Source organism: Nerophis lumbriciformis, linkage group LG06 (assembly GCF_033978685.3).
Source record: "Nerophis lumbriciformis linkage group LG06, RoL_Nlum_v2.1, whole genome shotgun sequence".
Classification (NCBI taxonomy): domain Eukaryota; kingdom Metazoa; phylum Chordata; class Actinopteri; order Syngnathiformes; family Syngnathidae; genus Nerophis; species Nerophis lumbriciformis.
The window spans coordinates 10,748,445-10,773,450 of record NC_084553.2 but is presented as its reverse complement, the minus strand read 5'-3'; the positions used below and the strand labels follow the sequence as shown (position 1 = coordinate 10,773,450).

At 38.1% G+C, this 25,006-nt stretch overlaps 1 protein-coding gene across 5 annotated transcripts in view; it reads left to right on the top strand.

Annotated features, from left to right (window-relative positions):
- The window catches only part of znf536 (zinc finger protein 536), a 653,496-nt gene extending 628,581 nt beyond the window's left edge, over positions 1–24,915 (top strand). For all 5 annotated transcript variants that reach the window (XM_061963702.2, XM_061963703.2, XM_061963705.2 and 2 more), the window contains one exon: positions 24,665–24,915. In XM_061963702.2, the coding sequence (XP_061819686.2) occupies positions 24,665–24,774 (110 nt within the window). In that variant the 3' untranslated portion in view covers positions 24,775–24,915. The remainder of the gene's footprint in view (positions 1–24,664) is intronic.
- Positions 24,916–25,006: the final 91 nt, after the last annotated feature.

Below are 25,006 nucleotides of genomic sequence, written 5' to 3'. Positions count from 1 at the left end.
GCTTATGAAACGGTGCGGCTAATTTACAGAGTTTTCTTCGCTCACGGCTATAATACAAATATTTAAAAAAAAAAGAAAAAAACAAGCAAATACACTGGTCATCAGGGAAATGAGGTTTTCCGTTCCACGTATAAAACAACGGTACTGTATGAGTTGTTTGCGGTAAAACCAAGAACTACAGTACGTACGCTACATCGTATTTCTATTCAGGCATTGTATTTATGACTCCAGCGCCCTCTGTACTTGTTAGCAAAGTTACCATGAACTCTTCTCCACTATTAATTGTGTTTGTTTCTTGTTTCCGCTTGTTTCCTGTGGGAACGATCTTGGACAAATTGGAAGTCAGGCGGCGTCACCCCTCGGCGTACGCAAAACTTTCTCAACATGAGCCAGAATAAGGAGAGTAAATTGTGGCTGGGGGGCGTGTCTTTCATCCATTAGTGCCAGCGTTTAACCCCCTCCGAGGTCATCCCGGCTGTTAGGAGGTGACGGAGTGAGCGTTTCCTGCCAACCAGTTTAACACGCCGACGCTTCCGGCGTTAACATTGTGTCAAACTAAAAGTTATCTTGATGAAAATTGGGAGTTTTTCAGGAGCTGTTGATTCTGTTCGGTTGAGACGAGCCTCCAGACTCCGTTTTCTGTTATGTTTCCGATTCTGGACATTTGCATTCAAGCGGTTGTTTGCGTTGTAACGGCACAACAACCGACAATCCAAAATGGATGTACCGTATTTTGCGGACTATAGGGCGCACCGGATTATGGACTGGACTCTCACTATTATGTTAGATCCACTATGGACTGGACTCTCACTATTATGTTAGATCCACTATGGACTGGACTCTCACAATATTATGCTAGATCCACTATGGACTGGACTCTCACAATATTATGCCAGATCCACTATGGACTGGACTCTCACAATATTATGTTAGATCCACTATGGACTGGACTCTCACTATTATGTTAGATTCACTATGGACTGGACTCTCACACTATTATGTTAGATCCACTATGGACTGGACTCTCACTATTACGTTAGATCCACTATGGATTGGACTCTCACACTATTATGTTAGATCCACTATGGACTGGACTCTCACTATTATGTTAGATCCACTATGGACTGGACTCTCTCACTATTATGTTAGATCCACTATGGACTGGACTCTCACACTATTATGTTAGATCCGCTATGGACTGGACTCTCACAATATTATGCTAGATCCACTATGGACTGGACTCTCACTATTATGTTAGATCCACTATGGACTGGACTCTTACACTATTATGTTAGATCCGCTATGGACTGGACTCTCACACTATTATGTTAGATCCACTATGGACTGGACTCTCACAATATTATGCTAGATCCACTATGGACTGGACTCTCACTATTATGTTAGATCCACTATGGACTGGACTCTCACACTATTATGTTAGATCCACTATGGACTGGACTCTCACACTATTATGTTAGATCCACTATGGACTGGACTCTCACTATTATGTTAGATCCACTATGGACTGGACACTCACAATATTATGCTAGATCCACTATGGACTGGACTCTCACAATATTATGCTAGATCCACTCGATGTCCATTGCACCGGTCGCCCAGGGCTGGGGGTCCCCACATCTGCGGTCCCCTCCAAGGTTTCTCATTGTTATCCCATTGGGTTGAGTTTTTCCTTGCCCTGATGTGGGATCTGAGCCGAGGATGTCGTTGTGGCTTGTGCAGCCCTTTGAGACACTCGTGATTTAGGGCTCTACATAAGTAAACATTGATTGATTGATGATTGATGATTGATTATAAGGCGCACTGCCAATGAATGGTCTATTTTCAATCTTTTTTCATCTATAAGGCGCATTAAAGGAGTCATATTAATTTTTTTTCTAAATGTAAAAGACTTCCTTGTGGTCTTTATAACATGTAATGGTGGTTATTTGGTCTAAATGTTGCAAAGATTATGTTTTACAGATCATCTTCAAGTCGCTTTCTGACAGTCGCTTCAGGATGTGCCGTTTTGTGGGCGCTCTTATTTACGTGGCTCACCTTCGACAGCTCCGTCATCTTTGTTGTAGCGGTGTAGCGTGCAAGGACGGGAGTGGAAGAAGTGTCAAAAGATGGAGCTAACTGTTTTAATGACATTCAGACTTTACTTCAATCAATAACGGAGCAGCATCTCCTCATCCGGAAACAACAACAAAAACCGTCCGACCGGAACTCTCTAATAACTAAAGTTCCTTGGGTGAATAATGTAAACTCACTACACCGGTATGTTTTAGTGCTTTCATGGCGAGTTTACTGACAGATATAAGTAAGAACTTTACACTAATTTATATTAGAAATGGCAACAGCGGAGGATGAATGTCCCATAACAAGAAGATAGAGAAAAAAAAGCTGTCCACACGAACTACAAAGGCAATTTTTCATGATTTATGCAGTTCCCAAATACAGATCAGCAGGTACTAGAAGGTAAGACAAGCTGCTTTTGCATAATATTGTGGAACAAAACGCCAGATAATATGTCTTACCTTAAACACACACAATAATAATACTGGTATGTTGAAGCACATCAAACAGTGCAGTCTACATGTATCTCTTATGTTTGACAGCCATCTACTGGTCACACTTATCATTACACCATGTACCAAATAAAAATGCTTCGAGGTGGGTAAGCGCAACCAAACTTATTCCTTACATTAGGTGCACTGGGTTTTAAATTATTTTAAGTGCGTTTTATAGTCCGGAAATGACAATGGCTTTGTTGGAAGATCAAGCGTCCAATCAGACTGCTCCCAGCCACCAGAGGGCGCACCTGCTACGATCTACCTTGATGTAGCGTGTGGGTCTTTGGTGACATCATCTGAGACTCTCTCGTTAAGGACGTGAAGCAGGCCAAGGTACTGATGGCCCATATATGCATGGTGGCCTATATAATGCTGCCCCATTTGCTGCAGCCTCCTCCTCCTGATCCACATACATCCTCCATACTGTGTCATACCTCGTGTCTCCTGGGGGGTTTTACGCCACACCCAATCATATGTTGCATGTCACTAAGGACAAGGAGTGCACGCCCTCTTGTGTTTAACACTTGTGCGTCGCCTACAACGCTTAATTGACCTTTTTAAGCTAAAAGGGGGCGGGGCTTATCACAGTTGACTTCGGGCGAGAAGCAGGTGCACCCTAGAATTGTCAATCACATTCTAGGCTATTTTCCACGCAGGTGTTTTTGTAAACATCAAAAGTAGACTTCAATGCTCACAGCGTATGTTTTTTAATTAAACATGAAGAATTTTGTTTTAAACTGTTTGAAAAAAAATTCAAACTGTTTAAACATATTTGTTACTTTTTTTGTTTACAATTTGAGGTTCTAAATGGTTTTTTTTCCTTAAATAATTTAGGTCGTATATGTTTAGGCTTTACAAATGGGGAACTGAATGTTGCTAAGATTGATGTTTTTTTATTAAAGACTTTTAGGGATCTTAAAACTTTTTTTTTTTACTCAATTTGGTGTCATTTTGGAAGTTTTTTTTAGTCTTGCAAAGACTAAGGGATCCTGAACTTTTTTTTAATTTTTTTTTTTTAAATGGACAATTTAAAGTCCTTTTTTTAAGTTGTTTTTTTATGCAATTTGAGGTTCTATAATTTTAGTCCTTAAACAAATTTAGATCATGTATGTTTGGGGTTTATAATTGTGGAACTGTTGTTTTTAACAATGACTTAGGGATTATGGGGATATTTCTGAAAGTTTTTTTTAACTGAACATTGTTTTTCAGCACAGACAATAAGGGATCTTAAAAGTTTACTTTTTACTAAGACAATTTGAGGTCCTGGATATTTTGTTTTAATATTTTTTTTTTTTACAAAGACAATTAGGGCGTCTTAAGACGTTTCTCAAAGACAGTTTAGGGTTTGGAAATTTATTTTAAAGCTATTTTAAGCAAACAAAGGTATTGGACATGTTTTTTGTTTTTTTTTAACAAAAACAATTAAAACAATTAGGGGCTTGAACATTTTTTAAAGGCAGTTTGTGGTTTTGATATTTTTTTTACAAAGACAATTTAGAGGTTTTGAACGATTTGGTCGTTTTTTTTACAAGTACAATTTTTTTTTTTACAAACAATTTAGCGTTTGGTAATTTCACATTACCTTTTTTAAAAGCTGTTTTAACAAAAACAATTTGGGGTCTGGAACATTTTTAAAGACTTTTTGTGGTTTTAATTATTTTTTTCACGAAGACAATTTAGGGGTCTTGAACGATTTTTTTTTTTTTGATTTTTTTTACAAATACTATTTAGTGTCTTAAATATTTAAGGTTTGTAAATTCAAGATAAACATTTTTTAAATCTGTTTTTAATCTAAAAAAAACAGGTCTTGGACATGTTTTAACAAAATTAGGGTCTTGAACATTTTTGAAAGACAATTTGTAAGTTTTAAGCATTTTTTTAATTAAACAAACTACCGTACATGCATTTTTTTTTTCCAAAAGGTTTTCTTTTTTATGTAGAGGCTATTTTTTGAGCCCTTTACCAAACCGAGCTCACATGTTTTTTGTAAACATCGAGAGCAACTTGGACTGCTAACTCCAGCATGTTAAAGTGAAAGTAGCAATGATTGTCACACACACACTAGGTGTGGTGAAATGTGTCCTCTGCATTTGACCCATCCCCTTGTTCACCCCCTGAGAGGTGAGGGGAGCTGTGAGCAGCAGCAGTGGCCGCGCCCGGGAATCATTTTTTGTGATTTAACCCCCAATTCCAACCCTTGATGCTGAGTGCCAAGCAGGGAGGTAATGGCTCCCATTTATATAGTCTTTGGTGTGACTCGGCCGGGATTTTAACTCACAACCTACCGATCTCAGGGCGGACACTCTAACCACTAGCCCACCGAGTATGTGTGCTAACTAGGAGACGGTCTTCCACAATTTAACGCACGTTTTGTCCGAGCAGTAAACGCATCGAGAGGTTTCCTGTCTTCCTGGGGGGGGGAAGAAAAAACTTTTGGACTTGTACATTGCAAAAAGTCAGTGTTCAAAAACAAGAAAAAAAAAACACAAAAATGAGGGGTATTTTACTTGAACTAAGGAAAATTATCTGCCAATATAACAAGAAAATGTGGCTTGTCAAGACTTTCCAAAACAAGTAAAATTAGCTAACTTCAATGAACCCAAAATTACCTTAAAATAAGTATATTCTCACTAATAACAAGTGCACTTTTCTTGGTAAAAAAAAAAAAAAGAGACCTTTTTGCTCAATATGTTGAAAAATATTCTTAAATTAAGTAAATGCTAGTGCCATTATCTTGACATAATGATATGCGCTCGGCATTACATTTCTTGAAACCAGCAAACTTATAGTAAAAACTAATTTATTGTTCTTAATGGAAAGGCAACAATGCAACCGCTTGTTACTCTCGGGGTCTCCTAGCCGCTCAGGCAAATCATATTGTCTAAAAATGCATTTTTCCATCGATAACATGACATCATCGCGCCAAGTGTGTGCTCTTTCAGTCTATTAGTGCGCATATATACAGCCTGGCCCCCGGCCAAAATTGTTTTCATTGTAATTTTGAGGAATTTATCTGAATGTGCATGAACTATTTCTGTTCAAAATTGTTAGAAATGTCACATTTACATACCTGCCAACTTTTGAAATCAGAAAAACCTCGTAGCCAGGGTCCAGGGGCCGCAGGCCCCGGTAGGTCCAGGACAAAGTCCTGGTGGGGGGTTCAGGGGGGCCGACGCAAAATGATTATTAGCATTCAGACAGGTTAAAATGTTGCTAAAACCATCACTTTTCTATCAGTCACAGTGACTTTTCAAAACAAAAATATTACAGCAAAAATCATATGGGTTGATTGACATGTTTATTCTGTAAGCTAACTTCAATAGTTTGAAATTATTTTGACAGTTAATGCCAGTTATCCTGTCAACCTTTCACAAGACTTCAATTTGTTAATTGAAAGTATAAACAGTATAAACACTTTTTACAGCAAACAAATGGTAAAACAGTACTAAACAATTCCATTAAAAAAAAAATTGGTGTCATTATTAACTTTCTGTCCAAGCTTGTATAATCTACTGCCTTGTTCAATTGTAAAAAATATTCTGTGCCTAAAATTCACATTTCTATCACAATTATCATACTGTAAACATGGTAAGCAAACTTCATTAAAATTAATAGTCCTGTCAATAGCATGGAATTATAATTCAAATGTAGTTTTTTTATAAGCCTTTCAAAAGAATTCAAAATATGAAAAATTAATGAAAATTAATTTAAGCCATCAGACACTTGAAAAGTGGCACATCACATCTCTAATGTAATCATTTTAACTTTTCAACAGAAATAGCACTGCAAAAATATTAAGGACATACTTCTGTATTTTGGTAGTTATGCTGTCAACATTTAACAAGATTTCTTCAACTTGGACTTGAAAGCATAAATAGTATAAACACTTTTAACAGTATAACAGTACTAAACAATTCCAATAGATAACATTGGTGTCATTACCTTTTTGTGGCTAAAATCCAAATTTATTCAGCCAGTGCGATTGGAAGTCCATGCTCAATTATTGCCTACGTAAATAAAACTTCGGCATTTATCACATCCAAAGAATCTGTTTGGGCGACGAAAAACGTTGAAAGTTTTCCACTTGTATCGCTAGCAACGGCATTAGACTTGTGTTTTTTTGTCCCAACGTGGTCTTTTACATCGCTAATTCCTCCGTGTCCGATCGAAAAAATCTTGTCTGCACAAGGTGCAATTCGCGTAGTTTTCACCCTTTTTGGAACGGATAATTATTCCCGGATAGGCTTTTGAATATTCTTCACGGAATGACTGCAGTTTTCTTTTCGGTTTAAGACTCGTTTGCGATTTTTCTCCGGCTGATTCCATGATCGTTCGCTCGTTTGGAAACAATGGCAACTGGTGCCTCGTGCTATAAATAGCCTCGCACATGGCATTCGGAATGGCTCGATAGGAAGTTACGGGAAGCAGTGTCGATTGTCATTGTTGTTACGCGATTTCGTGAATAAAACTTTAAAAAAATTAATGTTTTTTTAATTAACGAAAAAACGTATTTTTTATCACTGCAACCGTAACCCGGAATAGGTTGATGAAAACCGTACTAATTACGGGAAAACCGGAGTAGTTGGCAGGTATGCATTTAAATGTTTAAACATTAACTGTCCGTTTACTGTACTGTGCCAACTGTACTACTATATGTGTACGTATGTTCTATTGTTTCATTGAAAATAAAACAGCAAAGTCCATTTGGCTGTCATCTGTTTTAATATGAGACACAATTATCACTGACAAAATTATCTGCCAATAGAACAAGAAAATGTGGCTTGTCAAGACTTCCCAAAACAAGTACAATTAGCTGACTTCAATGAACCCAAAAATAGCTTAAAATAAGTATATTCTCACTAATAACAAGTGCATTTTTCTTGGTAGGAAAAAAAAAAAGAGACCTTTTTGCTCAATATGTTGAAAAATATTCTTAAATGAAGTAAATGCTAGTGCCGTTATCTTGACATAATGATATGCGCTTGACATTACATTTCTTGAAACCAGCAAACTTGTACTAAAAACTCATTTATTGTTCTTAATGGAAAGGCAACAAGTGTAGGGCTGCAACAACTAATCAATTAAATCGATTGAAATCGATTATAAAAATAGTTGGCGATTAATTTAGTCATCGATTCGTTGGATCGATGCTATGCACATGCGCGGAGGCATTTTTATTTTATTTTTTTATTTAAAAAAAAAAAAAAATTAAATAAACCTTTATTTATAAACTGCAACATTTACAAACAGCTGAGAAACAATAATCAAAATAAGTATGGTGCCAGTATGCTGTTTTTTTCTTCTTCAATAAAATACTGGAAAGGATAGAAATGTAGTTTGTCTCTTTAATTCAATTATTAATCGATTAATCAAAGTAATAATCGACAGATTAATCGATTATCAAATTAATCGTTAGTTGCAGCCCTACTCTCGTGGTCTCCTAGCCGCTCAGGCAAATCATATTGTCTAAAAATGCATTTTTCCATGGATAACATGACATCATCGCGCCAAGTGCGTGCTCTTTCAGTCAATTAGTGCGCATATATACAGCCCGGCCCCAGGCCAAAACATTTTTTATTGTAATTTTGAAGAATTTATCTAAATATGCATGAACTAATTCGGTTCAAAATTGTTAGAAATGTCACATGTTAAATGTTTAAATATTTACTGTACTGTGCCAACTGTACTACTATATGAGTACGTATTTTCTATTGTTTCTTTGAAAATAAAACAGCAAAGTCCATTTGGCTGTCATCTGTTTTAATTATGAGACACAATTGTGTCAAAATCATGATTTTTTTTTTTTTTCATGCTTGAAATAAGAAATGATTACCGTATTTTCCGCACCATAAGCCGCTCTGGGTTATAAGCCGCGCCTTCAATGAACGGCATATTTCAAAACTTTGTCCACCTATAAGCCGCCCCGTGTTATAAGCCGCATCTAACTGCGCTAAAGGAATGTCAAAAAAACAGTCAGATAGGTCAGTCAAACTTTAATAATATATTAAAAACCAGCGTGATGTGGGCGCGCATGGAGTCGTATATCAACATGGACGGAGCTGCGTGAAAAAAGCCACCCGGCCTCTTCGCGTAAACTTACCTTAACCACTCGCTCATCTTTTCTTCATCCATCCCTTCGAGTTAGCTTTTATGATGACGCCGGCTGGAAAGGTCTCTTTTGGCAAGGTCTTCCTTTTGAATATCACCATGGGTGGAAGTTTCTGGCCATTAGCATGGCAAGCTAGAACCACAGTGAAGGATGACTTCTCATTCCCTGTGGTGCGAATATTCACCGTACGTGCTCCCGTTGTATCCACAGTGCGGTTCACAGGAATATCAAAAGTCAGTGGAACCTCGTCCATGTTGATAATGTTCTCTGGCCGGATCTTTTTTTCAGCTATCTTGTTTTTACAATATGCACGGAAAGTAGCCAGCTTTTCTTGAAAGTCTTTAGGCAGTTGCTGTGAAATAGTAGTCCGTGTGCGGATGGAGAGATTGCGTCTTTTCATGAACCGGAAACCTGTCGCTTAGTAGGAGCCATTTTGTGGTCTTTACAGATGTAAACACACAAAGGAAATGAAACGTAATATCCGCGAGCTTCTTCTTCTTCTTCTACGCGGGCGGGTGGTTGCTTACAGTAGAAGAAGAAGCGCTTCCTGTTCTATGGGGGCGGGTGCTTACCTTGGCGGTTGCTTGCGTAGAAGAAGAAGCACTTCCTCTTCTACGGGGAAAAAAGATGGCGGCTGTTTACCATAGTTGCGAGACCGAAACTTTATGAAAATGAATCTTAATATTAATCCATATATAAAGCGCACCGGGTTATAAGCCGCACTGTCAGCTTTTGAGTAAATTTGTGGTTTTTAGGTGCGGCTAATAGTGCGGAAAATACTGTATTTTTCAGAATATAAGTCGCACCGGAGTATAAGTCGCACCTGCCGAAAATGCATTATAAAGAAGGAAAAAACCATATATAAGTCACACTGGAGCCCGGCCAAACTATGAAAAAAACTGCAACTTATAGTCCGAAAAATACGGTACTTTAAAAAAGTAGTTTTATACTTGTGAGTGTTGATGACACAGCTTTGCAACAGTTGATATTCTAGTTTCAAGCATGTTTTACTCAATATAGGTAATCAAATCTCAGCAACAAGCTGTAATATCTTACTGAGATCATTTAGGACCAAAACCCTTAAAACAAGTAAAACACTCTAACATAAAATCTGCTTAGTGAGAAGAATGATCTTATCAGACAGAAAATAAGCAAATTTCACCCTTATTTGAGGTTCTCAATCTTACTTAGAGTTCAGTTTTTGCAGTGTATGTGCAGTAAAAGTGAGGTTGAGTACAGTTGTGCAAAAGCAAATAAGTTGTGCTGGAATGCGGTGACCTTGTTAGCGTGTTATAAGGGGGGAGGGGTCATGCGGGGGCTTAATGACTTCTTTCTCCTCTTTTACATTAGAGCACAGTGTCGCCGCCTTTTAAAGTCCTGGCCTTTTCTGCCTGCACATTCCAGCGCCATTATGTGACATTGTTGCCCAATAAAAGGCCGTATTATGTTACCCCCCCACCCTTTAAAAGGGCAGAAGTGGACCCAGTTTTTTTTATCTGCTGAAGGAATCAATCAGGATTATGTCAGCCCAAAAGAATCACAGACAGCAGTCGCCAGCCCTCTGTGATCACGCCTGTCATGTCTTCCCTTCACCTACTAACTATATTGTCTTTTTACTCACCGCCTGCCTGCCTGTGTGTGTGTGTGCGTGTGTGTGTGTGTGTGTGTGAGGACTTTATTTGTTGGTCGAGCATCTTTTCACCCTTTCTGAATGTGACCCCACCCTCCCCCGCGCGAGAGGATTGCGAGGCCGCTAATTATCGTTTGAGCAGAAATGATTAGGAGATCAAACCGAGATCGAATGCCATTTCCTTCCATTAACGCGCCGGCTTTAGAGCGCCTGTCGTGGCCGCCACTCGTCCCCAAGCCAGGGAGAAAATGACAAGGAGGGGGGAGGACTGAGGGGAGGGGGGAGGGCGGGGGGGCAGATGTCTTATGGGAGGGGGGCGCCACTTAGGCGCCAGAAAGTTAGTGTGTGTTTTTGATGCAGTCAACTATAGAAAGTGTTGTAGGTACTCATTAGTACTACATAGTTAGTCACCATCTAGTTGTTTTTTACGAATAATTTAGGGTTTGGAAATTTGAGATAAACTTTTTTAAGAAAAACAAAGGTCTTGAACATGTTTTTTTTTTAACAAAAACAATTAGGGATCTTGAACATTTTTAAAGACAGTTTGTGGCTTTCATTTTTTTTTTTTTTACAAAAACAATTTAGGGGTCTTGAATGATTTAGTTGGGTTTTTTTTTTACAAATTTTTCGTATAGTAGTGTACACTTTGTAGTCTTCTCTTAAGTAGTTTAGTCATGTGCATAGTTAGTGGTGTATACTTAGTAGTCTACTCAAGTAGTTTAGTCATGTGCATACTTCTATGTACATAGTTTAGTGGTGTAGACATAGTAGTCTACTCTTAAGTAGTTTAGTCGTGTGTACATCTAAGTTGAGTGGTGTAGTGATGTACACTTTGTAGTCTACTTAAGTAGTTTAGCCATGTACATACTTTAGTGGTGTATACTTAGTAGTACTTTAGTGGTGTATACTTAGTAGTCTACTCTTTAGTAGTTTAGTCATGTGCATACTTTAGTGGTGTATACTTAGTAGTCTACTCAAGTAGTTTAGTCATGTGCATACTTCTATGTACATAGTTTAGTGGTGTAGACTTAGTAGTCTACTCTTAAGTAGTTTAGTCGTGTGTATACTTCTAAGTACATAGTTTAGTGGTGTACACTTTGTAGTCTACTCTTAAGTAGTTTAGTCATGTGTATACTACTAAGTACATAGTTTATTGGGGTACACTTTGTAGTTTACTCTTAAGTAGTTTAGTCATGTGTATACTACTAAGTACATAGTTTAGTGGTGTACACTTTGTAGTCTACTCTTAAGTAGTTTAGTCATGTGTATACTACTAAGTACATAGTTTATTGGGGTACACTTTGTAGTTTACTCTTAAGTAGTTTAGTCATGTGTATACTACTAAGTACATAGTTTAGTGGTGTACACATTGTAGTCTACTGTTAAGTAGTTTAGTCATGTGCATACTTATAAATACATACTTTAGCGGTGTACACTTAGTAGTCTACTTTTTAATAGTTTCGTCATGTGCATACTTTAGTGGTGTATACTTAGGGATCTACTTTTAAGTAGTTTAGTCATGTGCATACTTCTATGTACATAGTTTAGTGGTGTAGACTTAGTAGTCTACTCTTAAGTAGTTCAGTCGTGTGTACATCTAAGTTGAGTAGTTTAGTGGTGTACACTTTGTAGTCTACTTAAGTAGTTTAGTCATGTGCATACTTCTAGGTACATAGTTTAGTGGTGTACACTTTGTAGTCTACTCTTAAGTTGTTTAGTTGTGTGCATACTTTAGTGGTGTATACTTAGTGGTCTACTCTTAAGTAGTTTAGTCATGGGCATACTTCTATGTACACAGTTTAGTGGTGTAGACTTAGTAGTCTACTCTTAAGTAGTTTAGTTGTGTGTACATCTAAGTTGAGTAGTTTACTGGTGTACACTTTGTAGTCTACTCTTATGTTGTTTAGTTGTGTGTGTGCATACTTTAATGGTGTGTTCTTAGAATTACGCACCTGACTAAACTACTTGAGTAGACTACAAAGTACATAGTTAGTGGTGTACACTTTGTACTCTACTCTTAAGTAGTTTAGTCATGTGCATACGTCTAAGTACATACTTTAGCGGTGTAGACTTAGTAGTCAATCAATCAATCAATCAATCAATCTTTATTTATATAGCCCTAAATCACAAGTGTCTCAAAGGGCTGCACAAGCCACAACGACATCCTCGGTACAAAGCCCACATAGTAGTCTACTCTTAAATAATTTAGTCATGTGCATACTTTAGTGGTGTATACTTGGTCTACTCTTAAGTAGTTTAGTCATGTGCATACTTCTATGTACACAGTTTAGTGGTGTAGACTTAGTAGTCTGCTCTTAAGTAGTTTAGTTGTGTGTACATCTAAGTTGAGTAGTTTACTGGTGTACACTTTGTAGTCTACTCTTATGTTGTTTAGTTGTGTGCATACTTTAATGGTGTGTTCTTAGAATTACGCACATGACTAAACTACTTGAGTAGACTACTAAGTACATAGTTAGTGGTGTACACTTTGTACTCTACTTCTACTCTTAAGTAGTTTAGTCATGTGCATACGTCTAAGTACATACTTTAGTGGGGTACACTTTGTACTCTACTCTTAAGTAGTTTAGTCATGTGCATACGTCTAAGTGCATACTTTAGTGGTGTACACTTTGTACTCTACTCTTAAGTAGTTTAGTCATGTGCATATGTCTAAGTGCATACTTTAGTGGTGTACACTTAGTAGTCTACTCTTAAATAATTTAGTCATGTGCATACTTTAGTGGTGTATACTTAGTCTACTCTTAAGTAGTTTAGTCATGTGCATACTTCTAAGTACATAGTTTAGTGGTGTAGACTTAGTAGTCTACTCTTAAGTAGTTTAGTCGTGCGCATACTTCTAAGTATATAGTTTAGTGGTAGTCTATTCTTAAGTAGTTTAGTCGTGTGTACATCTAAGTTGAGTAGTTTAGTGATGTACACTTTGTAGTCTACTCTTAAGTAGTTTTGTCGTGCGCATACTTCTAAGTATATAGTTTAGTGGTGTACACTTTGTAGTCTACTCTTAAGTAGTTTAGTCATGTGCATACTTCTAAGTACATAGTTTAGTGGTAGTCTACTCTTAAGTAGTTTAGTCATGTGTACTTCTAAGTTGAGTAGTTTAGTGGTGTACACTTTGTAGTCTACTCTTATGTTGTTTAGCTGTGTGCATACTTTAGTGGTGTGTTCTTAGAATTACGCACATGACTAAACTACTTGAGTAGACTACTAAGTACATAGTGGTGTATACTTAGTCTACTCTTAAGTAGTTTAGTCATGTGCATACTTCTAAGTACATAGTTTAGTAGTAGTCTACTCTTAAGTAGTTTAGTCGTGTGTACTTCTAAGTTGAGTAGTTTAGTGGTGTACGTCAAGTAGTCCAAAATGCAGATCACAGTGTGTACTATGTAGTGCGTACTAGAAAGTGCACCCTTATTCATGTCGCTTGTGTGTCACTTTCCCGAGGACTGCAGTCTCAATGCTTTTTTTCTGGTTTAGACCTGAATTGTATTTAGTTTTTAAGTGGCGGCAGACAAAAAGTCAACATCCAAATGTAAGAGCGCCTCCTGGCGGCCGAAGGTGCGCAGAGCGTCACAGGAGGGAAACGTTGGCGTGATGTGAGCGATGACCTCGACGCTCCTTCGCCATTAACGACCCCGCCGCTCCCAGCTCCCATTTTCCCGTCTCATCAAAAACATTAAGAAAAAAAAACATTTCTTCCTGTCTGCGGCAGTCATTTCCCCGGCATTGTATTTATGCAGCGCGGGGGGGGTGGAAAAAAAAAAAGGTAATAGATCAAGCACATTCCATTATTCTCTTATAAGATCATTAGCAAATATAATTAGATATGAAAGAAAGTAATTTGGAGAGGAGAGCGCAGAAAAGCGCTATCAGGCACACAAGACAGATTGTAGCATCGCACTGTTTGGGCTTAAATTGCTCAGCGGAGCTTTTATCGCGGCCGCCAATCTTTCAGCCTCAGAAATAGTTGGAGTGGGGAGGGGGGGGCTTAGGGGGGGCTAAGGGGGGGCGGTCGACCACGAGTACTTGACTCCCTCGTTTTGATTCCTCCTCCTCATAGTGCCGACGGCTTGAAAAAATGAAAAAAAAAACAAGTGCTGATTGTGCTTTTGGGTTATTTTCTGCAACTTTAATAAACACACCAATTGAGTCTCGATGCTCCCCCTCCGCACCACGTCCCCCCTCCCCAATACAGAGGAATCCAGAATGGTGTCGCACCTGAACGCCACGCCGTGTTTGTCTAATAGGATCTAAAAGCAGACGGCGAGCACACAACAACGCCGCCATGCACCACGGATTCTCTTCTTCCCGCCCCTTCTTCTTCTTCTGCTTTGAGGGATGGGGAACAAGGGGCGGGGGGGGCAGGAATGGGAAGTGAGCGGAGTTGAGGGGGGTAGAATGTAGATTTTTCTCCTCTTTTGTGCGAATCACAGAGAATGGCGGTCCTATCTATAAACATCCTGTATTCATTAAATCCCCCCCTAAAAATACTGCGCACTTCCTTGTCGCTCCTACTCCCGTGTTTGTTGTTCTCACACCGAGTGGCTTTGGCGACAACACAACTGGAGCTCGCGTCGGGCCCGGCCAGGAGGAACACAAAACTCAAAGGAAGTAGGCAGACCGCACCTGGTGGTGGCAGCACGGGACGGTACGCCAGGCTCGCCGAAATACCACTTGAGATGTCAACAAGAAATGCAACTTTCAAGGGAAAACTCATTACAATTCTTATTGTATGTGCGTACTAGCTAGTATGCATTAGAAAGGGCATTCTGGGTAGTGCATATTACAAAGTATGTTGTATATGCTATGGAGTGCATATGACACAAAAACAACGTTGCCTTTGAACATATTTTATATTGTACACTTTGTAGTGTACACATCCTAGTATACACTACTTAGTGTGCCCTCCATAGTACAAACTACCTGAAATGTAAGTTTGTAATGATTAAAACCATTTAGAAATACTTTTCCCCACTCCTACTCTGGGTACTAATTTTTGTTGTTGGTAAATAATTTCATGTGCATACTAACTAGTATGCATTCTTGGTAGTGCATATTACACAGTATGTTGTATGTACTATATATGCTATGGAGTGCATATGACACAAAACAACGTTGCCTTTGAACATATGCACTTTGTAGTGTACACAACCGAGTATACACTACTTAGTGTGCCCTCCATAGTACAAACTACCTGAAATGTAAGTTTGTAATGATTGAAACCTACTCTGGGTACAAATTATTTTGTTGTTGTTAAACAATTGTATGTGCGTACTAGCTAGTATGCATTAGAAAGGGCATTCTAGGAAGTGCATATTAGAAAGTATGTTGTATGTACTATATGTTATGAAGTGCATACTATGAAGTGCATATGACACAAAACAATGTTGCCTTTGAACATATTTTATACTGAGCATTATGTAATGTGCACTTTGTAGTGTACACAACCGAGTATACACTACTTGGTGTGCCCTCCATAGTACAAACTACCTGAAATGTACGTTTGTAATGATTAAAACCATTTAGAAATACTTCTCCCCGACTCCTATTCTGGGTACTAATTTTTGTTGTTGTTTTTTAAATAATTGTATGTGTGTACTAACTAGTATGCATGCAAGGGCATTCTGGGTAGTGCATATTACAAAGTATGTTGTATGTACTATATGCTATGAAGTGCATAAGACACAAAACAACATTGACTTTGAACATATTTTAAATTGTGCATTATGTAATGTGCACTTTGTAGTGTACACATCCTAGTATACACTACTTAGTGTGCCCTTCATAGTACAAACTACCTGAAATGTATGTTTGTAATGATTAAAACCATTTAGAAATACTTTTCCCCACTCTTACTCTGGGTACTAATTTTTGTTGTTGTTGTTAAATAATTTTATGTGCGTACTAACTAGTATGCATTCTAGGTAGTGCATATTACAAAGTATGTTGTATGTACTATATATGCTATGGAGTGCATATGACACAAAACAATGTTGCCTTTGAAAATATTTTATATTGTCACTATGTAATATGCACTTTGTAGTGTACACAACAGAGTATACACTACTTAGTGTGCCCTCCATAGTACAAACTACCTGAAATGTAGGTTTGTAATGATGGAAACCTACTCTGGGTACAAATTATTTTGTTGTTGTTAAACAATTGTATGTGCGTACTAGCTAGTATGCATTAGAAAGGGCATTCTAGGAAGTACATAATAAAAAGTATGTTGTATGTACTATATGTTATGAAGTGGATATGACACAAAACAATGTTGCCTTTGAACTTATTTTATATTGTGCACTATGTAATATGCACTTTGTAGTGTACACAACCGAGTATACACTACTGCCCTCCATAGTACAAACTACCTGAAATGTAAGTTTGTAAACCATTTAGAAATACTTTTCCCCCCACTCCTACTCTGGGTACTAATTTTTGTTGTTGTTGTTAAATAATTGTATGTGCGTACTAGCTAGTATGCATTAGAAAGGGCATTCTGGGTAGTGCATATTACAAAGTATGTTGTATGTACTATATGCTATGAAGTGCATAAGACACAAAACAATGTGGCCTTTGAACATATTTTAAATTGTGCACTTTGTAGTGTACACAACAGAGTATACACTACTTCGTGTGCCCTCCATAGTACAAACCACATGAAATGTAAGTTTGTAATGATTAAAACCTACTCTGGGTACCCATTTTTTTGTTGTTGTTCAATAATTGTATGTGCGTACTAGATAGTATGCATCAGAAAGGGCATTCTAGGTAGTGCATATTACAAAGTATGTTGTATGTACTATGTGTTATGAAGTGAAATGACACAAAACAATGTTGACTTTGAACATATTTTATATTGTGCACTATGTAATAAGCACTTTGTAGCACACACAACCTAGTATACACTACTTCGTGTGGCCTCCATAGTACAAACTACCTGAAATGTCAGTTTGTAATGATTAAAACCATTTAAAAATACTTTACCCCACTCATACTCTGGGTACAATTTTTTTTGTTATTGTTAAATAATTGTATGTGCGTACTAGTGAGTATGCATTAGAAAGGGTATTCTGGGGTAGTACATTTTACAAAGTATGTATGCTATGAAGTGCATATGACACAAAACAACGTTGCCTTTGAATATATTTTGTACTGAGCACTATGTAATATGTACTTTGTAGTGTACACAACTGAGTATACACTACTTAGTGTGCCCTTCATAGTACAAACTACCTGAAATGTAAGTTTGTAATTATTAAAACTATTTAGAAATACTTTTCCCCCGCTCCTAGTCCGGGTACTATTTTGTTGTTGTTGTTGTTGTTAATTGTATGTGCGTACTAGCTGGTATGCATCAGAAAGGGCATTCTAGGTAGTGCATATTACAAAATATGTTGTGTTTAATATGACATAACAACATTGTCTTAATGCACAATATAAAATATGTTCAATGTAATATGCACTTTGTAGCGTACACAACCTAGTATTCACTACTTAGTATGCCCTTCATAGTACAAAATTACCTGAAATCCGCAGTTATTCTATTGTTATATAATGTCAAGACTTGGACTTTGACGTGGTTTGTTCTCCCGTGGTGCAAATGAACATTTGGACCAGACATGGCGTGAAGGTGAAGACATTATTTATTTTACACTAACAAAAGAACAAAACGCGCACTCAGGGCGGATGTACAAACTTGACTAACGAAAACAAAAGACTTGCACGGGGGCAAAAAACTATGAACAACAAAAAACACTAACTGTGGCAATAATAAACAAACTTACTTGGCATGGACATGAAGTGCGCAGAGATGGACAGAGTGTGACAGGGGGCATAAATGCGGGGATGTCGTCAGGACGAACAACAGAAAATGAATGAACTTAAATACTATGGACAGCAGGTGCGTGACTCAAAACGTGAAACAGGTGCGTGACGTGACAGGTGAAAACTAATGGTTGCTATGGTGACAAACAAGAGTGCACAATGAGTCCAAACGTGGAACAGGTGAAACTAATGGGTAATCATGCAAGCAAGACAAGGGAGTGAAAAGCCAGAAACTAAACAAAACATGACTTAAAACAAAACATGATTACACAGACATGACATATAATTGCATGTGTGTATTAGCCTGCATGACCATTGATACATGTACAAAATGTAGTAGTGCGTGTACTACCAAGTATCCAAGTTAAATAGTCCATACATACTAAGGAACTAGGTTAGTGCATACATACCAACACTTCCTAGTGTGCACTTGGTAGTGTACACACCTGAGTATGTACTAGCTCGTGTGCATTATTGAGACAAAAGTGCTTGTCATTTAAAGACTGTGTTGATGGCATCAGCGCGGTCATCATAAATGTCTTCTGTCCAGACGCCGTTTTTTTTCCTCGCAACCTTCCCGGGAAGCAGGATTGGCGCGTGGCGGTGAAATGCCAGCGTCTGTTTGGCGAGCGCGCCGTGTTTTCACAGGATGCTATTAATGTCAGCGCGTACCTCCGAGAGGCCGCTCCTTCCCTTCGCTCAGTCGGCCCCGCGAGCGGCGAATCCGGCGTCGCCTCGGGCGCTCTGACTACATGCTCGCCGCTCCGACCGCCTTCCCGTTTACCCGCCGCGTTAAGCGCGATGCGAGGGGATGGATCGCGGAGCTGGGCGGCCTCGCGCCGTATGCTTAGTTTGGGCATTTTTCTGTGTGTGCAATCTCATGACTCACCACAAGAGGGCATGTGTGCAGTTTGGTGTATTTTTTGTGCAGTTCCGCTGCAAATTTGAGCTTTTTTGTGTACTTAATGACAAAGAATGGTGTCCATCAGGAATGGACCTTGTTGAAAGAGGAAAAAAGGCTTAGCATTCCAGGGATAAAGCATGCCAGCCGTGTGTGTGTGCGTGTGTGTGTGTGTGTGTGTGTGTGTTCTGGCAATGCCTACTTAATGGGGACATCGCTCTGTTTACACCAGACGTGGGCAAATGAAGGCCCGGGGGCCACATGCGGCCCGTTAAGCTTTTCAATCTGGCCCGCCGGACATTCCCAAATCATTTTTTTTAGATCTTTAAGCTGTAAAGTGTAGCTGCATACCTGCCAACTACTCCGGTTTTCCCGTAATTAGTACGGTTTTCATCAACCTATTCCGGGTTACGGTTGCAGTGATAAAAAATACGGTTTTTCATTAATTAAAAATTTTTTTTTTTTTTTTTTAAAGTTTTATTCACGAAATCGCGTAACAACAATGACAATCGACACTGCTTCCCGTAACTTCCTATCGAGCCATTCCGAATGCCATGCGCGAGGCTATTTATAGCACCGCTGCCAAGCACGGAATTGTTTAGTACTGTTATACTGTTAAAAGTGTTTATACTATTTATGCTTTCAAGTCCAAGTTGAAGAAATCTTGTATGTCCTTAATATTTTTGCAGTGCTATTTCTGTTGAAAAGTTCAAATGATTACATTAGAGATGTGATGTGCCACTTTTCAAATGTCTGATGGCTTAAATTAATTTTCATTGATTTTTCATATTTTGAATTCTTCTGAAAGGCTTACAAAAAAACTACATTTGAATTGTAATTCCATGCTATTGACAGGACTATTAATTTTAATGAAGTTAGCTTACCATGTTTACAGTATGATAATTGTGATAGAAATGTGAATTTTAGGCACAGAATATTTTTTACAATTGAACAAGGCAGTAGATTATACAAGCTTGGACAGAAAGTTAATAATGACACCAATTTTTTTTTTAATGGAATTTTTTAGTACTGTTTTACCATTTGTTTACTGTAAAAAGTGTTTATACTGTTTATACTTTCAATTAACAAATTGAAGTCTTGTGAAAGGTTGACAGGATAACTGGCATTAACTGTCAAAATAATTTCAAACTATTGAAGTTAGCTTACAGAATAAACATGTCAATCAACCCATAGGATTTTTGCTGTAATATTTTTGTTTTGAAAAGTCACTGTGACTGATAGAAAAGTGATGGTTTTAGCAACATTTTAACCTGTCTGAATGCTAATAATCATTTTGCGTCGGGGGGCGAAGAACCCCCCACCACCCTGGCCCCTGGACCCTGGCTACTAGGTTTTTCTGATTTCAAAAGTTGGCAGGTATGTAGCTGCCATTATGATGTGTAGTGATGTTTTCAAATGACCATAAGTCTTGAACTATACAAAGTATTTCAATGGTTGGAATCTGCGCTTTTGCATGATATTTCAGTGACTAGTGTTGTCCCGATGCCAACATTATTTCGGTATTTTTTAATACTTTTCTAAATAAAGGGGACCGGAAAGAATTGCGTTACTGGCTTTCTTTTAACAAAAAATCTTAGGGTGTGGCGGACCGGTACTTTTCAGAGGCGGTATGGTACCGAATATGATTCATTAGTATCGCGGAACTATGCTAATACCCGTATACCGTACAACCCTACTAGTAACTGTAGTAATCTAAGTCGCAGCAGCTCAGACGAGGCACCCAGCAATGTGGGTGGGGAGCGTTTCCACAGAGTGTTTCCAGAGCGAGCCTGAAATGCGGGTGTCAGGGACAGACGCGGAAGGAGATTTTTACAAAAGCTAAGTGATACATCAGATTGTAGGTGGGTTTATTTTTTTACCCGTTGCATTCATATTTCACTGTGTTTGTTGCATTTTTTGCTTGATTGTAAAATATGTCGATGAGAGGGGGTGTGACGTTTATATGTTGTCAATATTCAGTGTTTTATCGTTCATAGTTAATATTGTAAAACCCACATTCTTTATTTTCATGTACATTCTGGGTGTCTCATTCGGTAAAAAAAAAAATATGTCATTCCGTTTTTTAAGGTGGTCTGTCATAACGTTTTTAGCATTCAGACATTATTGTGAGGTTTTGTATTAGTGTTCCTAAAAATAGATATACCGGCCCCCAAACACATTTTTTCTCTAAATTTGGCCCCCCGAGTCAAAATAATTGCCCAGACCTGGTTTACACAGTCACCTTTAGGGGACTTCTGACAGTATGGGAACAAAAAAAACAGGTCCCCTTTAGGGAAACCTTTTTAAATGATAGTCAGATCCATTCTGGAGATGCCTAAGTGATTTTAAGCTTTGGCCCTTAAAACATGTTTTATGGGTAGTGCTGTACTCTGAGGATCATGTCATATTTAATTTGAACTTTTTTTTTTTTTTTTTTAAATGGTCCTCAGTAGTCACGAACAAATTTGTGTGAATTATGCAAAATTATTTAAATTTGGTCCCCATGAACCATATTAACTCTTTTTTTCCCCATGGTCCCCAGTAGTAAAGACGTGTATAAGCTAACTGGGCATTGGCTATTTTACCAATTTTTTTTTATGCCTCCACAACCTGTAGAAAGGGTGGTCCCCACAAGTGATGATCAAAAACATGGTCCCCATTCCAAATGATAACCAGTGTGTGTGTGTGTGTGTGTGTGTGTGTGTGTGTGTGTGTGTGTGTGTGTGTGTGTGTGTGTGTGTGTGTGTGTGTTTGTGTTGGTGTGTGTGAGAGGTGCATCTGCCGCCCGCCCGAATGGGAAATTAAAAACGGTGAGGGGAAGTTGTGCTAAATCTATAAAGTTGGCGGGGAAATGTCTCCTGCCTTTGCAGCGGCAGTTGTTCGGGGAGAAGGAGCGGCGTGCTTAAATAACGTTCCAGGTGGCTCAGTTAATGAACAGTGAAAATCAAATATGGCGTCTAATCTGGAGCTCGTTACCGCGACTTTCTTTACTGGGAAATCAAAAAGGTAGCGCACGCCGCTTGGGGAGGAGACAAACTTTGTACTGTGGCTTTAAATATTGTTTCTTAGTTGTTGTTTTTTTCTCTCTGGGAATTTAAAGCAAAGAAATAACAACGCAGTGGTACAACTTTGTTTTTACCACATTATCAAAGTACTCTCATTTGAGTACTTTCATATTTTCTAATGACTGACTCATGTCATTCCTCACTTTGTGTTGCACTGCCATCTTGTGGTCGACCTTGTGTGTGCTGCTGCAAATGCAGTTATGATCATCAAATATTCACCTTTCAACTTTTATATTGTAATTGTTCAATAATAAAAATGCAACACACACATAGTATACTACTGCATGAATAACTAGTGTCTAAATAATATAATACATAAGTAAATGTGTGTTAGTGGTAGTTAGTCAACAGTGTATTAGTAATAGTACTATGTAATGGTTTGATACTGCAAGTACTACTAAATACACAGAATATTAGTTTAATAACGCTTAGGCCCGCTGTACTCATGAGTACTTTTTCATGTGCTTTCACATAATAAAGCAGTAATATTTAAAAAAAATAATAATAATAATAATTAGAGTAGGGGTGACAATTCGATTCAGTTTCGATTCTTGGTTCAAACCTATTCTCGCAATATATTATTTGGGATAATAATTATAATGAAACTTTTTCAAAACAGGTTAGAAAAGCTCCTTACGGTTGCATGGCGATGGCCTAAAATTATTTTTTTAATTGATTCTTATAAATAAAAAATAAAATGTTTATTTTTTTAATTCTTAAAAAAAAAATATATATATATATATATATATATATATGCACATATATATATAAATACATATATATATATATATATATATATATATATATATAAATACATATATATATATATATATATATATATAAATACATACATATATATATGCACATATATATATATATATATGCACACATACATATGTATATATATATACATATATATATACATATACACATATATATGTATATATATATATATATATATATATATATATATATACATATATATATACATACACATACATACATACACATACATACATACACATACATACATACATACATACATACATACATACATACATACATACATACATACATATATATATATATATATATATATATATATATATATATATATATATATATATATACAAACATATAGGTGGGGGTAGGAGGTAATAATAATAATAATAATAATAACTGGGATTTATATAGCGCTTTTCTAAGTACCCAAAGTCGCTTTACATGTAGAACCCATCATTCATTCACACCTGATGGTGGTAAGCTACTTTCATAGCCACAGCTGCCCTGGGGTAGACTGACGGAAGCGTGGCTGCAATTTGCGCCAACGGCCCCTCCGACCACCACCTATCATACATCATTCAATTCACCGGTGTGAGTGGCACCGGGGGCAAAGGGTGAAGTGTCCCGCCCAAGGACACAACGGCAGCGATTTTTGGATGGTAAGAGGCGGGGAGCGAACCTGCAACCCTCGGGTTTCTGGCACGGTTGCTCTACCCACTATGCCATGCCGCCAGGAGGTAGAGTAGGGGTGTATATTGTAGCGTCCCGGATGAGTTAGTGCTGCAAGGGGTTCTGGGTATTTGTTCTGTTGTGTTTATGTTGTGTTACGGTGCGGATGTTCTCCCCAAATGTGTTTGTCATTCTTGTTTGGTGTGGGTTCACAGTGTGGCGCATATTTGTAACAGTGTTAAAGTTGTTTATACGGCCACCCTCAGTGTGACCTGTATGGCTATTGACCAAGTACGCCTTGCATTCACTTGTGTGTGTGAAAAGCCGTAGATATTATGCGACTGGGCCGGCACGCAAAGGAAGTGCCTTTAAGGTTTATTGGCGCTCTTTACTTCTCCCTACGTCCGTGTACACGGCGGCGTTTTTAAAAAGTCATACATTTTACTTTTTGAAACCGATACCGATAATTTCCAATATTACATTTTAAAGCATTTATCGGCCGATAATATTGGCAGTCCGATATTATCGGACATCTTTAGTACCGTATTTTTCGCACTATAAGTCGCAGTTTTTTTCATAGTTTGGCCGGGGGTGCGACTTATACTCAGGAGCGACTTATGTGTGAAATTATTAACACATTAGCGTAAAATATGAAATAATATTATTTATCTCATTCACGTAAGAGACTGGACGTATAAGATTTCATGGGATTTAGCGATTAGGAGTGACAGATTGTTTGGTAAACGTATAGCATGTTCTATATGTTATAGTTATTTGAATGACTCTTACCATAATATGTTACGTTAACATACCAGTTGGTTATTTATGCCTCATATAACGTACACTTATTCAGCCTGTTGTTCACTATTCTTTATTTATTTTAAATTGCCTTTCAAATGTCTATTCTTGGTGTTGGCTTTTATCAAATAAATTTCCCCAAAAAATGTGACTTATACTCCAGTGCGACTTATATATGTTTTTTTCCTTCTTTATTATGCATTTTCGGCCGGTGCGACTTATACTCCGAAAAATACGGTATTTGTTTCAGTGTTTGTCTTGTTGCTGATCATCTTCTTTGGTTTCTGCTAGTTCACCTGTGGGTGACGGAGGAGGACCAGCCCGTGACCCATGACCCCAACCACCTGGATGGCGACTTCAGCAACCACGACGTGGGCCAGGCTGCGGGACACGAAGACTAGCGACCGGCAGTGGGGAGCGAGACGATAAAAACTTTATTTAAAAACACACACACACTACCATCAAGAGAAGTGAGGGGGGGGGCGTGGCCCAGTGTGGACCTAATGACTAGAAACTTTTTTTTTTTTTTTCCCTCCGTGAAACTACCTGTGTGACGAGCACTTCCTGCGACCGCCGGCGCCATCTTCGAGGCCCTCCTCCCCCCTGGGGGGAGGGCGAGAAAAGTGTTTTTTT